Source organism: Beta vulgaris, chromosome 6 (assembly GCF_026745355.1).
Source record: "Beta vulgaris subsp. vulgaris cultivar EL10 chromosome 6, EL10.2, whole genome shotgun sequence".
NCBI classification, from domain to species: Eukaryota; Viridiplantae; Streptophyta; class Magnoliopsida; order Caryophyllales; family Amaranthaceae; genus Beta; species Beta vulgaris.
The window spans coordinates 52,797,578-52,813,028 of NC_079207.1; the positions used below are offsets into that span (position 1 = coordinate 52,797,578).

General features: G+C 31.9%; 2 protein-coding genes across 2 annotated transcripts; one reads left to right on the forward strand and one right to left on the reverse strand.

The window, feature by feature from the left end:
- The first annotated feature begins 10,252 nt into the window (after positions 1-10,252).
- LOC130591854 (uncharacterized) lies at positions 10,253-12,253 on the forward strand. The gene is made up of 3 exons (XM_057395795.1): positions 10,253-10,621; positions 11,336-11,583; positions 11,840-12,253. Coding segments are annotated over exons 1-3 (618 nt in total). The 3' UTR covers positions 11,841-12,253.
- A 1,904-nt stretch (positions 12,254-14,157) lies between these two features.
- Positions 14,158-15,222, reverse strand: LOC130591925 (protein FAR1-RELATED SEQUENCE 5-like). The gene is made up of 2 exons (XM_057395917.1): positions 14,673-15,222; positions 14,158-14,314 (listed from the first exon to the last, which is right to left on the reverse strand). The coding sequence occupies exons 1-2, from the start codon at positions 15,220-15,222 to the stop codon at positions 14,262-14,264; spliced, it is 603 nt and encodes a 200-aa protein (XP_057251900.1). The 3' UTR covers positions 14,158-14,261.
- Between the last annotated feature and the right edge of the window lie 229 nt (positions 15,223-15,451).

Genomic DNA, 15,451 nt, shown 5'->3' on the forward strand with positions numbered 1-15,451 from the left:
GACATTATTACTAGTAAACATTGTGTTGATAAGTTCCAGAAACACTATTTATATCTTTATAAATTACCCACAATACTCGTCAATTTCCCAAAATTGTAAAAGATACCATTAAAATATGCTTATTTTAGATGGTTAAATCGGATATAAATTAGGCCAATTTCACTTTTTTCATATATTTTTTTAAGATATGAAGGATCCTGACAATTTCTTATTCCGTCTTGTACGTGCCAATACTTGAAAATGGGAAAAAAGGTATACACTTAAACACTTTGAATTCTTACACTATTGTTAAAGAGATTAGGACTTTAGGAGGCAGTTTTCATTACTTTGCTCGTATGAAGGTTAGTTGGAAAGAGGTCAAGCTAGCCCATAATCTAGCCACCCAGACTAGAAAGGGCTAATTGCACACTTTCCTATATTTGATGTACTCATTGTCAAAAAAAAAAAAAAATCTTGCACTATTCACAAATATTACTTTGACTATCATTTGTGATTTATACGCGGGTGAAAATATAGTCATATGGGACCTTGTTAGATTCATCATAACATTTATTTTATTAATATGTACTTTTTATCATTTTTTCTCACATGGGATAAAAATCTTCAACTTTTTTTTTCAAAGCAATAAGAATATCCACCTTGATTAACTAGTATTAATCACTTGGTCTTATAAAAGATGGTCTACTTCTAATTTAAAATTAGGCACGATCCAAGTTCAATATTAAGAAGAGAACATGTCATCTTTTTTAAAAATTGTGACTAGTTTAATCTATTTAGGGAACGGTCTCATCTATCTCATGACCAGTTTAATCGATTTAGGGCCTGTTCTCTTCGGCATAAAACAGCTGAACTGAACTGAACTGATCTGAACTGAACTGAACTGATCTGAATTGAACTGAACTGATCTGAACTGAACTGAATTGAACTGAACTGATCTGAACTGAACTGAACTGAACTGAAATGAACTGAACTGAAATGAATAGTGATATGTGAGAGTAAAAGTATTGTCAAGAGCTGAACTGAACTGAACTGAACTGGTCTGAACTGAACTGATCTGAACTGAACTGAACTGAACTGAACTGGTCTGAACTGAACTGAATTGAACTGAACTGAACTGGACTGAACTGAACTGAACTGAAAATAAGCTGGGGAGAACAGGCCCTTAGTAATGATATTCTTTAACCCGTTCAGTGGCAAACTTAATTCATTTAGGGCCTGTTCTCCCCCACCTTATTTTCAATTCAGTTCAGTTCAATTCAGTTCAGTTCAAATCAGTTCAGTTCAGTTCAGCTCTTGACAATACTTTTACTCTCACATATCACTATTCATTTCAGTTCAGTTCAATTCAATTCAGTTCAGTTCAATTCAGTTCAATTCAGTTTAGTTCAGTTCAGTTCAATTCAGTTCAGTTCAGTTCAGTTCAGTTCAGCTGTTTTATGCCGAAGAGAACAGGCCCAGTCACTAGTTTAATCCACATAATGACAAGCTAAGTTTAATCCGTTTCGTAAGACTACCGAGTTATTTTTCAAAATTGTTAATGGTAGTTCGAGAATCAAGAAAACAAAGAAAGGAGAAGAGAAGTCTAGAATAGTGCTAAGTTAGAGTGAAATAAAATGGGCTTGTTAGAAAAATTCACTATTAAATTTTTCTAATTTTATGTTGAAATTAGACCGTATAATTTAATAATTTATGAGTATTAAATAATAGTAAATCAATGAATTTAAAACATACAATAAAATACAGAGAGAAGTTTGCTATAAGACGAAGTACATGTATGAAATTATTATTTGGTCCACTAATTGAAAAATCAAAGCACAAAACTATAAGATAAAGCAATTATTTAAATATTTGATGGATGTAGGTAATTCAACTACTAGAGTTTTGAGAGAAAGGAGTTTGAAAGTGTCAACAAAAGGGTACTTGGGTTTTCTGCTTCTTGCATCAAGTAGTAGTTGTTAATTTGTCATGATCTTATGAACGTGTGTTCATCACTTCTTCTCCTCCAGTATGAATACAGAAAACCCACCAAGTTGACGTTTGTTTTTTTTTTTTTTTTTATCTTTTACCAACTTATTTAGTTATTATTATTACGTCACCAATCATGCCCTCAATTTTGACTACTATTACGCCTGTCATGCTCTCCTCACCAGTTGTCATTACTATACAAACATGCAAACTAGTTGATGTTCGCTTGGAAGTTGGAAGTAAAAACATTTAATTTCCATGAAAAGTGATTTTAATAGGAAATTCATTTTTCAGAGAAAAAAATAGTTTTAGATTAATTCTTTTTTATTTGGTTGCAAAGAAAGTATGGAAAACTGGTGAGAGTAAAGAGATGATGTAGCTAACTAAAACAATTGAATGGGGAATGAGTGAGTTCTTCATGCGATGGTTGAAGAGAGAAATAACGTTTTAATTTTGTCGAGGGAGAAGGATGTGTTCTTTCATAATAACGAAAAGGGCTGCTTTTTGGCCTCATAAGGGAAAGCTATTTTTCTCCCTTGAAAAACAAAATTCGGCCCATATTTTTACCTCTCAAATCTAACCCAAACCAAACAAAAGAAAGTATGAGAAATACTTTTCTGGAAAAGCACTTTTCTTCTATGTCTGGGTTACACAAGTTTAAATAATTATGCGATGTACGATTATATATCTTATATCATGTGTTTTTTTAAAAAAATACATTAAAATTGAAAACAATAATATATAATAAAAGTTATTGAGATACTCTGCATGGTAGAAAAAATAACTTGAATGAATAACCTCGGTCCCTGTGTTATTGTATAAATGATTAACGTGATATTAATGACCATTCTTCTTGTTAATTAATTAGGGTTTGATATTTTTAGTTTCAAATTATTAATTTATTTCATATAATTAAAGTTATTTAAAGTAACTAATTATATACCCCTAAAAAAAAGGTGAAAGTATTGGGTCAGACCGTCTGACCCAATAACTTCCGTCGGACGGGCTTAGCCATCAAAAACGCGCGGGCTTTCTTTTTTTTTCATATTTGTTTTGTTGATCAGCAGTTATGTTTATTTTTAGAAAAAACATATAACGGTTATTAGGTCATTATCTTTTTTCAATTTTGAAACTGTTTTTTGGATTTCTACTTGATTCTCGCTAGTTTTAAAACTGATTCTTCTTCATTTCAAAGAAACCGATATATATTTACTGATTATTTCTAGAATTTTTCTGCTTCTCTGCTTCTCTGCTGTTGAAACTTAGCGTGTTTTTTTGTTCGTAATTCATTACGTTTGCATCGCAAATATGGTGAAGAGGATTAGAGATGATGATTCTAGGTATAATTTCGTTTGATTTTTGCTTCAATTTTTTTTTTTTGTTTTCAAAATTTGAGCGTTTTTGTTGTTGTAATTGTAATGTAGCCCGAAGTCGAAGAAGGTGAAGAGTCTCGCATCTTCAGGAAAAATTTTGGCACTGTCTACTGCTGGGAAGAAGAAAGAGAAAGATGGTGATTATGATCCAAGGTAGATTTCAAGTTCTTAGAGTAGTTTAGATATTTTTTTTTCTATTTTTGAATGTTTTCAGTTTATCAGAGTATTTATTTCATGTTTTTAGGGTTTGTGTTTCAGTTTTTGTTGTTTTATACACATGTTTTCAGTTGTTGTTTTTCAGTTGATATTTATATTCTTTCAGTTGATTATAGTATTCTTTCAGTTGCTACTTGTATTCTTTTAGTTGATGTTGTTTTCAGTTGATATTTATATTCCTTCAGTTGATTCTTGTATTGTTTCAGTTGATTCTAGTATTGTTTTAGTTGCTTCTTATATTCTTTCAGTTGATTTTGTTTTGTTTCATTTAGACATTTCTACCTTTCTTTTGTTGTTTTTTATTTGTTTTTCTTTACTTTTTTTAAAAAAATAAAGATGTAACTGAAAAATGAAGTAGTGTAACTGAAAAATGAAGTAGTGTAACTGAAACAATGTAAATTTTAACTGAATATTTTTAGTCTAATTGGAAAACAATGAAATAAAGAGTCATTATACTAAATGAAGTAGTAAGAAGACCAACTGAAAAATAAAGAAGTCTAGCTGACAACTAAATAAGTCTAACTAAAAACTAAATAAGTCTATCTGAAGCACTATATAGACTAGCTGACAAACGGAGAAGTCTATCTGAAAAACAAACAAGTCTATCTGAAGCACTATATAGACGAGCTGAAAAACGAACAATTCTATCTGAAGCACTTTATATACTAGCTGAAAAACGAACAAGTCTATCTGAAGCACTTTATATACTAGCTGAAAAACGAACAAGTCTATCTGAAGCACTATATTGACTAGCTGAAAAACAAACATGTTTAACTGAAGCACTATATAGACTAGCTGATAAAAGAAACAAGTCTAACCGAAGCAATGTAAATTTTCAATGAAAATTTTAAGTGTAATTGTAATAGAATGAAATGAAAGAATAATTATACTAAATGAAATAATAAGGACTAGCTGATAAACAAACAAGTTTAAGTGAAGCACAATAAAGAAGTTACTTTGAATGACTGTAGAGACTAGCTGAGAAACAAACAAGTCTAACTGAAGCACTATATAGACTATCTGAAAAACAAACAAGTCTAACTGAAGCACTATATAGACTAGCTGAAAAATAAACAAGTCTAACTGAAGCACTATATAGACTATCTGAAAAAAAACAACAGTCTAACTGAAGCACTATGTAGACTAGCTGAAAAATAAACAAGGCTACTTGAAGCACAACAAATACTAGCTGAAAAATAAAGAAGTTACTTTGAAGGACTGTAAAGACTAACTGAAAAATAAACTAGTCTAACTGAAGCACAATTTATATAAGCTGAAATGCAAACAAGTCTAACTGAAGCACTATATAGACTACCTGAAACACAAAGAAGTCTAACTGAAGCACTATATAGACTACCTTAAAAATAATCAAGGCTATTGTTTCAGTTGATGGTGGTCTGCTTTTGTTGATGTTGGTATTCTTTCAGTTGAACTTTGTATTCTTTTAGTTGATCTTTGTATTTTTTCAGTTGATGCTGTTTTTTTTTCAGTTAGTTTTATTGTTTGATTAAACTTTCTTTCTTTCAGATGTGATAAATCATTGTCTAAGAAGAAAGGCAAATCTGATTTATCACCAATCAAGTTTTCATTTTCAAGATCTAATCCCGATCAACAGAAAGACACATTTGATAATCGTATGTTTTTTTCATTATTCTCCTTTTATATTATATGATTGTGTTTTTTTTTTATGTTTTAAAGTTATTTTTGTTCACTTTTGTTAGGAATTTCACTGAGCAAGAAATAAAGTCAATTAGACTACAAGTATTGTCAGACTATTCCCATTTAAATGAAGTGGTTAGTAATTTGAGTGATGAGCAAAAAAGAGACATTAGGGATATTGGGTTTGGGAGTCTCTTAGATATTAGGATAAAGAAGTTTTGTCCTAATCTGAATTTGGAGGTGTTGTTGAATTACAATGCATCTGGAATGATGTTTTCAACAAAGAATGGTAAACTGATTTTTAATAAGTTTACCATTAGTGATGTTTTGGGTTACCTGTGTCAGATAGACAGTAGAGGTTATAGATGATGACGCCTTTAGGAGGAAAGGTAGTCAGATAGAGGCTGGAAGTGCCAGGAAGGATTGGCATAGGTTTCTTGGTATTTCTGATCCCAAGAAGGTATATATTGGTAGAAAAAATTGGGATGATTTGTTTAAGAAATATCAATTCGGGGATGATTTCAAGAAGTTATTTGTTATCTTTTCGTTGTCCAAGCTTCTATGTCCTATAGCTGATTTAGGGCCTGTGCTGAAATGTGCCAAGAGTTTAGAAGATGCATCTACAATTTCAAGTTATGACTGGTGTGGATATATATTGAGAAGTCTTTGTGCTGCTGTTTTGGACTGTCATCAGTCTATTATGATGAAGAAGAATGAGCTTGGACAGAAGAAAGTATCATTCAAGCTTCGGGGATGCGTTAGCGCTTTGACTCTTGCTGTTATTCACAACTTCAAGTGTCGTAATCTGGATTATTCAAATGTCAGTAAGCCATTTATCAGTTATTGGCAGGAAGAGAAGGATTTGAGTGATGTTGTGAAGCAGTTTGAGATCAACATGGATTTTATTCTGCCGGTGAAGCGTGAAAAACAGAAGGTTGAGTTTAAAACTCCCAGTGTTAGTGTTGCTAGTAGGAAATCTGGTTCTCCTATAATTAAGGTGGTTGAGGGTCCATCACCTTCAACTAGGCAGCTTATCATGGATCTTCCTCATAGTTTGATGACTGATGAGGAAATAGATGCTCTTGATGTTCCTGTGAGTTTCATTTATCTTATGTTTTTATTTTTTTTACTCTTGAACTCTAAGTGAAGACTGTTAACCTCTAACTGAAATAATGTCAGTTCTAGCTGAAGAGCAAATAAGTCTAACTGAAAAGTAAAGAAGTGTAACTTAGAAATAAAGAAGTCTAACTGAAACTATGTAACTGAAGAGTAATAAGTCTAACTGAAAATTATATTAGTCTAACTGAAAACTAAATAAGTCTAACTTAGAAGTAAATAAGTCTAGCTGAAAACTAAATAAGTCTAACTGAAAATTAAAGAAGTCTAACTGAAGAGTACATAAGTCTAACTGAAAACTAAAAAAGTCTAACTGAAGAGTACATAAGTCTAACTGAAGAGTACATAAGTCTAACTGAAAATAAATAAGTCTAACTGAAAACTAAATAAGTCTATCTGGAAACTAATTAGTGTAACTGAAAACTAAATAAGTTTATTTATATTTCATTTAAGTTTTCATTTGATAGTTTGATTCTTTCAGATGGTCCTTATATTTTTGTTTATGTTGTTTCTGTGTCATCATCATATTGATTTGTTTGTTTATTTATTTTGCTCTTTTAATTGAAGGAATATGTGAAGAACATGCACAAGTTGAAGAGGAATGCGCTTGCATTCTGTCAAGTGAATTTGGAGATTGCCCAGAATATTCGGGAGGAAGGCGAGAAGCTGTCTCAAGACAGTATTTCTCTGGATGATAGTGAAGTATTTAACCCAGATTTTCTGAGTCAAATTGACGACATATGCAAGCGTCATTTGGAAGCGAAAGACAGTGAAAACAAAGTTGATCCTACAATTTCACTATTGGTGAAGCGGCCTGTTGAATTGGAGTTTGGAAGAATTGAAAATGTTCCTGATTTGGATTCTGGTGTTCATGGAGTTGATTTGAAAGAAGGAAGTAAGTTCCTTTCATTATATTATTTTCATGTTGTAGTTTTGTAATCTGGTTGGAATAAAAATTTTAGACTCTAACTGAAAGAAATGTTTAACTGAAGAAGTGAAATAGCTAACTTTGAGACTCTAACTGAAAGAATAAAAAGACCAACTGAAAACTTTGACAGTCTAACTGAAATAATATGAACACCAGCTGAAAATGAGATGAATACTAAATGAATTTTTTCAATTCACTTAAGTTTTCATTTGATTGCTGGATTTTTTCAGTTTATTTTTTTTTTTTTCATCTGTTGGAAACATTGTTTCAGTTTATGTGTATTTAGTTGTTTTTTTATGTTTTGAATGAAGATGATGAAAAAGAAGGAGAGGAGGATGAGAAGAAGAGAATGCTGATGATGATCAGCATAAAGATGATGATGATGATGATGAGATGATGATGATGGTGATGATAAGGATCACCAGAATTATAATGAGACAAAGGATGATGATGCTGATGATAATGGTGATCCTGGTCTTCAAGGAGATGAAGACAAAGGAGGAGATAAGGATGCTGGTCTTCATGGAGATGAAGACAAAGGAGGAGATAATGGTGATCCTGGTCTTCAAGGAGATAAGACAAAGAGGAGATAAGGATGCTGGTCTTCATGGAGATGGAGAGGAAGGTGGAAGTAAGTTCTTCTTATTGTATTGTTTTCAGTTTGCTTAAATGAAAAAGTTAAATAGCTAACTGAAAGAATAAAAAGACCAACTGAAAAGTCTGATATTCTAACTGAAATAATATTAATACTAGCTGAATATCATATAAATACCAAATGAAACTTTTGGTATTTGTTTTTATTTAATCTGGTGGAAAAATAGTTTTAGTTTGTCAATGAATTTATTCATTTCTGATTTTGTGTTTTTCAGTTATTGTGTATTTATTTATTTTTTTTTTGTTTTTTGTTTTTGAATGAAGATAATGAGAAAGAACCAAGGAAGATGATAATAAGAAGACTGGCAATGCTGATGATGATTGTGGTCTTCAAGGAGATAAAGAGGAAGGAGGAAATAAGAGTTGGATGCTGGGGTTCATGCAGAGGAGAGAAAGGAGGAAGTAAGTTTCTTTCATTTATACCTAATTGAAAGAATTCAAAGACCAACTGAAAAATGTGATGCTCTAAAGGAAATAATATCTTATAAATAGCAACTGAAATACTGTTTTAGTTTGTAACAATATGAAAACGAACTGAAAAATAAATAGGAAGTAAGCACTATAAAGATACCTGAACAATAACTGATAAGTATTATAAAGTGTAGCTGAAAATGATTGTAATAGTATCAAATAAAAGAATAATTATACTAAATGAAATAAATTAAGGACCAACTGAAAAGAAAATAAGTCTAACTGAAAACTAAATAAGTCTAACTGAATAGAAAATAAGTCTAACTGAAAACTAAATTAGTCTAACTGAATCAGTCTAACTGAAGAGCAAATAAGTCTAACTGAAGAGCAAATACGTCTAACTGAAGAGTTAATAAGTCTAACTGAAAACTAAATAAGTCTAACTGAAAACTAAATTAGTCTAACTGAAGAGTAAATAAGTCTAACTGAAGAGAAAATAAGTCTAACTGAAGTGTAAATAAGTCTAACTGAAGTGTAAATAAGTCTAACTGAAAATAAATTACTCTAACTGAACACTTAATAAGTCTAACTAATCAGTGTAACTGAAGAGTAAATAAGTCTAACGGAAGAGTAAATAAGTCTAACTGAAGTATTATAAGACTAGCTGAAAAAATAAACAAGTCTAACTGAAGACTATAAAGACTACCTGAACAATAAACAAGTCAAACTGAAAGAATATTCAGACCAACTGAAAATTTTGATACTCTAACTGAAATAGTATTAATACCAACTGAATATCATATAAATATCAAATGGAACTTTTTATATTTATTTTTTATTGTTTTTTGTTTTTGAATTAAGATGTTGAGAAAGAACAACCAAAGGAAGATGATAGAAGAGGAGGAATGCTGATGATGATCAAGTAAAGGGCTAAGGATAAGGATAAGTGTAAGATTTCTACACACGTCCCTACTCGCACCGCTGCTGGTATTGATATTGTTGATCTTCGTACTCCAACTCTCTCCTCCTCCTCCTCCTGTTGTTGAAGCTGTTGAGAATGTATATAGCAGAAAGTCTTGGAGAGTTGATTCTTCTGCTAAAAGGAAAAACATTGCTGATTTCGATGGCCCTTCATTCCAACTATTAACTCCTAGTCCTGTTGTTGAGGATCTTGCAGACAGTGCAGAGAGTGGTGAGGGTGTTGGAAGTTCAATTCCAATCATCACTCCAGTAAATGTAAAATATCCTCGAGTAAGTATAGTTTTAGTTTCTGTTTTAATTTGTTTATTTTTCTGTTTCAGTTAGTGTATGTTTCTTGTCATTTAGTATATCTTTTATTTCAGTTAGTGTATGTTTGTTGTCAGTTAGTATTAGTTTATGTTTGAGTTAGTGTAAGTTTCATGTCAGTTAGTGTTTTTTTCTTGTCAGTTAGTATTATTTTATGTTTCAGTTAGTGTATCTTTCTTGTCAGTTAGTAATAGTTTATTTTTCATTTGGTTTATGTTTCTTGTCAGTTAGTATCTGTTTCTATTTTCAGTTAGTGTATGTTTATCTTTCAGTTAGTATATCTGTCATTTTTTTGATATTTTAATTGAATGCAGGGTGATGGCTCTTATTCTGATCAATCATCATACAAATCCTACAAACCTCAGAAACAATCAAAGTCAGAAATCCCTTCAACACCTGAATTATTGAAGGGGTGGGACTATGACCCTACTTCAGAGAAAGTTGGGAAAGTTGTGAGAGTTAAGGAACCAGGTGATGATTATGACGATGAAGGTTTGGAGGACCTGATTGATAGGATTGCTGATCATGGAGTTGAATTCATCTTCTGACAAGGCTAAAAAAGAAGAGGATGAGAAGGAAGCTGGTGTTGTTTCATCTTCTACCCTGGATTGCATGCTGTTCCTGTCAACAACCATGGCAATATATGTGTCGAAGTTTGCAGCATTATAATAGATATTTGAGTGATCTGTCTCCTGACCAGAGGTTGCTGGTTGATTATCTATTTTACAATGAGTATGAAGATGTTGCATATATGTCATTGGATACAGATTCTGAGGAAGTGAAGATGAAAAATGACATTATGCAAAGTGAACTAACAAGTGATCTCATTGTGGATTTTGATAATCCTCATAGCAACTATGCGGTTCAGTTGTACAAATTCGACTTAATTAGCATGCCTCGTCAAGGTTGGCTGACAAGTGGAGTTATTGACGGATGCGCCTTCATGTTCAATAGGCAAGAAGAGGAATCACCTTCTGCAACAAGGAGATTCTGGTTTAATATTATGCCTTTTGTAAGTGTTGTTATTGCTTAGTTTTATATGTTTGTTTTCATTTGGTCATAGTATTTTGTCAGTTGGTCATCTTCTGTTTTTCAGTTTGTCATGTTATGTTTTTCAGTTGGTCATATTATGTTTTCAGTCTAATAAAAAGTAAATAAGTGTAACTGACAACTAAATAAGTCTAACTGAAAACTTAATAAGTCTAGCTGAATAATAAATAAGTGTAACTGAAAAATAAAGAAGTCTAACTGAAAACTAAATGAGTCTAACTGAAAAGTAAATTACTCTAACTGAGAAGTAAATAAGTCTAACTGAAAACTTAATGAGTCTAACTGAAAACTTAATGAGTCTAACTGAAAACTTAATGAGTGTAACTTAAAATGACAACTTAATGAGTCTAACAGAAAACTAAATAAGTCTAACTGAAAACTAAATGAGTCTAACTGAGAAGTAAATTAGTCTAACTGAGAAGTAAATAAGTCTAACTGAAAACTTAATGAGTCTCACTGAGAACTTAGAGTCTAACTGAAAACTTAATGAGTCTAACTGAAAACTTAATGAGTCTAACTGAAAACTAAATAAGTCTAACTGAAACTAAATAAGTTAACTGAAAAGTAAATAAATCTAACTGACATTTTAAAAAGTCTAACTGAAAACTAAATTTATTTTTCAGTTGGTTATCTTCTGTTTTCAGTTTGTCATAATATCTATTTTCTTTTGTTGTAGAACTATATCAATTGGTTGTGTGCTGAGAAGGTAAAAAAGGTTCAGTTTGAGAGTGAGATTGCTGAAAATGAGATTATTTTGAAGAAGCTGGAGGGCACTAGTCAGTATGATCAGAAGTTGAAGGAATGGGAAGAAAACAAGAAAAAGCTTATTACAAAAGATGATGATTTATTCAACAAGAAATGTAAGGAAGCTATTTCTTCATGGGTGAAATCATTTCCAGGAATGATATTCGAGAAGCTGAACTGGTTAGTTGTATTATTGTTAACCATTTTTTTATTTGTTTTGATTTCACTTAGTATTATTTTATGTTTATTTAGTGTTTGTTTGTTCAGTTAGTGTATTTTCTCTTTCAGTTAGTGTATGTTACTTGTCAGTTAGTCCTAGTTTATGTTTTCAGTTAGTGTATGTTTTTAGTTCAGCTAGTGTTTTTAGTATTTCATTTTGTTTTTTGTTCTCTGTCAGGTAGACTTATTGCTTTTGCATCTTATGTTTATCTTCCAGATTTTTGTTCCTGTTCACAAGGATGATCATTATACTGTCTTGGTGCTGAACAAGAAAGCAAAAAGGATTGAAAATATTGACAATCGTACAGACATGAAGGACATTGATAGATATAAGCATGAGGAATTTAACGGTCTTACATACTTTGTACGTACCTTTTTATGAGCATTTGTATTTTTTTTTTGTTCCATTTTATTACTTGTTTTTTAATTGTTGTTTACTTTTTGATCTTCAAATGCAGTGTCGTGCTTTTGATTCTTTTATGCAAGAGACTATGAGATGTCGTGATTTTGATCTGTCTCCACCATTGGCAAACATCAACTCTTTACTTCCCTTGGAGAAGCAAGGACAACAATTTTGATTGTGGTGTCTATGCAATCAAAACCATGGAGCTGTATGACGGTCAAAATACTAACCATGTGCACTTGTTGACCTGAAAAGGGTATGATTACTTTATTGTTTTTAGGAGTATTTCTTGTTACATTTCTGTTTTTGAAAGTTTTTTAATAGAAAAAGGTATGATAGCCAGTTAGTGAAGGACTTGAAAGACTAGCTGAAAAACAAAGATGTCTAACTGAAGCACTATAAAGACTAGCTGAGAAATAATGAAGTCTAACTGAAGCACTGTAAAGACTAGCTTAGAAATAAACAAGTCTAACTGAAACACAATAAATACTAGCTGAAAAACAATCAAGTCTAACTGAAACACAATCATTACTAGCTGAAAGCATTATAAGGACTACCTGAAAAACAATGAAGCACTATAAAGACTAGTTGATGTTGTTGTTTTTTTCAGTTAGTTTTATTTTGTAATTGTTACATTTTTGAAACTTTTTTAATAGTTTTGATTTTTTTATTTTTTAGGCAGCCACCAAAAACCTTGAGCGGTGTAGGCTTGCTCTTCGTCTTGTGGACCATCCTTTAAACAAACTGAGAGAGAAAGTGAAGCATGACTGTTATGTTTGGTCTGCAAAGAAACCTGAACTGATGGCAAGACAGAAGATAAGGAAGGATAAAGAGGCTGTTAGATAAATTAGCATTTAATCGATCAAAGAAGACGAATAGAAAAGAAGCACACATTTTACGGCGAAGGAGGGATCATGAGGCGAAAGTAGAAGATGTGTTGAATAATAATTTTGGAGACAAAGTGAAAATAGAGCAACTGTTGAAATTTCATTATTCTTAGGTGCCAAACTTTTTTTTATTATTATTATAATGTACAGTAGAAATAGCACACCATTAAATTTTGCAATGTACAGTAGAAATAGCACAGAACTCATTTTACATTTTATATCTGTGTTCTTTAATGAATTGTACATTTACACTTACTTTGAATGGAATACATTTGTGTAAATGAAGTTGTTTGAAAATTAATTGGAAAAATACAATCACCAACTGAAAAATGAAAAATCTAACTCATAATAATAAGTGTATGACATATATTTGTAAATATAAATTTTAAGTCTAACTGAAACACTGTAAATAGTAGCTGAAAAACAAACAAGTCTAACTGAAGAGTTAATAAGTCTAACTGAAAAATAAACAAGTCTAACTGAAGCTCTATAAACACTAGCTGAAAAATAAAGAAGTCTAGCTGAAGCACAATTAATACTAGCTGAAAAATAAATAAGTCTGACTGAAGGAAAATTAACACTAGCTGAAAATTACACAAGTCTAACTGAAGCGTAATTAATAGAAGCTGAAAATCAAATAAGTCTAACTGAAGCAGAAAAATACACAAGTCTAATGAAGCCAATTAATACAAGCTGAAAAATAAATAAGTCTAACTGAAGCATAATTAAGACTAGCTGAAAAATACACAAGTCTAACTGAAGCAGTATAAAGATTAGCTGAGAAATAAATAAGTCTAACTGAAGCAGAATTAACACTAGCTGAAAAATACACAAGTCTAACTGAAACTCAATTAATATAAGCTGAAAAGTAAACACGTCTAACTGAAGCACTAGAAACACTAGCTGAAAAATAAACAAGTCTAACTGAAGGACAATAAATACTAATATTACTGAATTTCGAGTAGCTTAGAAATAAACAAGTGTAAATTTCAATACAATTACTGACTGGAATACAATTGAAAACTAATATTATTTGAACACTATTCAACTTGAGGTACATTTGGGGTTTTTGTTCCATATTCGTTCGGATGCCTTGTCTTCATTTTACGCTTCTCAAAATGTCCTTTTACTCTCTTGTTTCCCTTTGGGGTCTTCCTTTTGTCTTTATCACCTCAGGATTTTCAACTGTTTGTCTTCGTAGTTCTTCATCTTCGATTTCTTGTTGTTTTTGTTGATCGTCTTGAAAACTTCTTTCACTGATTTGTATAATTCCTTCAACGACTTGTCACATAATGTTCTTGCATCCTCATTTGATTGACATATTGACACTAGGTTGTAGAAATTCTTGGTTATTGCATGTCTCCATGGTGTCCACAACGTGCATTTTGGCTTTGGTCCTTGTCTGCTTTAATAAATGTTTCTTAGTCAATTATTTCATTTGACTAACTAAATTTTTAGATAGCTTATAAATTCTTTCAGGTGGTGTGTTAATTGTTTCAGTTAGTTAAGTGTTAAACCCCACACCCCCAAAACCCCCACCACTAATATCCCCCTCCCCACACAAACAAAACCCCCAATTAATGTTCTGGTAGTAACATTAATGATCAGTTAGTTATATAATGTTTCAGCTGGAGCCTTTTTTTTTTCAGTTCACTAATTAAATCTTTCAGGTGATCAGTTAATTGTTTCAGTTGGAGTCTTCAGTTTTTCAGTTAGTTGCTTTCATTTGTCAGTTAGTCATATTGATTTATTTCACTAACCTTGAACATTCTCCCATACTGCTGACTTTGCAAGTCTTGTCCATCTCTTAAGGATATATTGTTGTGGTATTTGAAATATGCTGAACATGTGCATGACCCTTATTATGTGAAAGCAAAGCATCCCCGTCTCTGTGAAGCATTGACATGAGCACACTAATTCTGTTGTAGCCTCATCGTATGCTACTGTATGTGAATTGGTGAAATCTTCTTCTGGTGAGACTTCAAACAACTTCAGCTGTGAGTTTTCTGTTGCAAATGCTCGTAAAAATGATGCCATTGCCCACTCATACTCTGTTTCAAAGTCATTATACAGTGCTAGTGTGTATACATCAGCTGCATGTTTCAGAAGCTTTGATTTGGATTTGACGGCTTTGGGACGTTCAGTTCTGTTCCGGAAGTTGTCACTAGTTTCATTGCTTCTCCATCTTTTCACTGTTTGCTCAAATATATGATAGAATTCAAACAGGTTTGTTGTTGCTTTTGCATTGAATGATATTGCCTTATTTGTGACTTCACTTCTTTGTGATGATAAGATTCCAGCTGAAAACATATCCCTTATTTAATGCGGTGCACCACTTGTGTCTCTGATCATATACTTGCTCGAACCATTCCTTTTTCTCGTGTCCATACAATTCCATCATTTTCGCCCACAATTCTTCAAAGCCTGATTCATTTTGACACCCCATCAAACAGTTCTTGAACATGTTCTTGAAGTCTTCATTGGTCTTGAGGGATCCGAAGTGGCTTACAAAGTTCTTCTCTATATGCCAAAGGCAAAG

What these genes read in the sequence shown, in the direction of transcription:
- LOC130591925 (XM_057395917.1), bottom strand. Translation starts at nt 15,222, where the DNA reads ATGTTTTCAGCTGGAATCTTATCATCACAAAGAAGTGAAGTCACAAAT. An exon ending in AGTATGGGAGAATGTTCAAG is followed by an intron (nt 14,315 to 14,672) that starts GTTAGTGAAATA and finishes TTATTAAAGCAG; the next exon opens with ACAAGGACCAAAGCCAAAAT.
- LOC130591854 (XM_057395795.1), top strand. Translation starts at nt 10,253, where the DNA reads ATGTGTCGAAGTTTGCAGCATTATAATAGATATTTGAGTGATCTGTCT. An exon ending in GGTTTAATATTATGCCTTTT is followed by an intron (nt 10,622 to 11,335) that starts GTAAGTGTTGTT and finishes CTTTTGTTGTAG; the next exon opens with AACTATATCAATTGGTTGTG.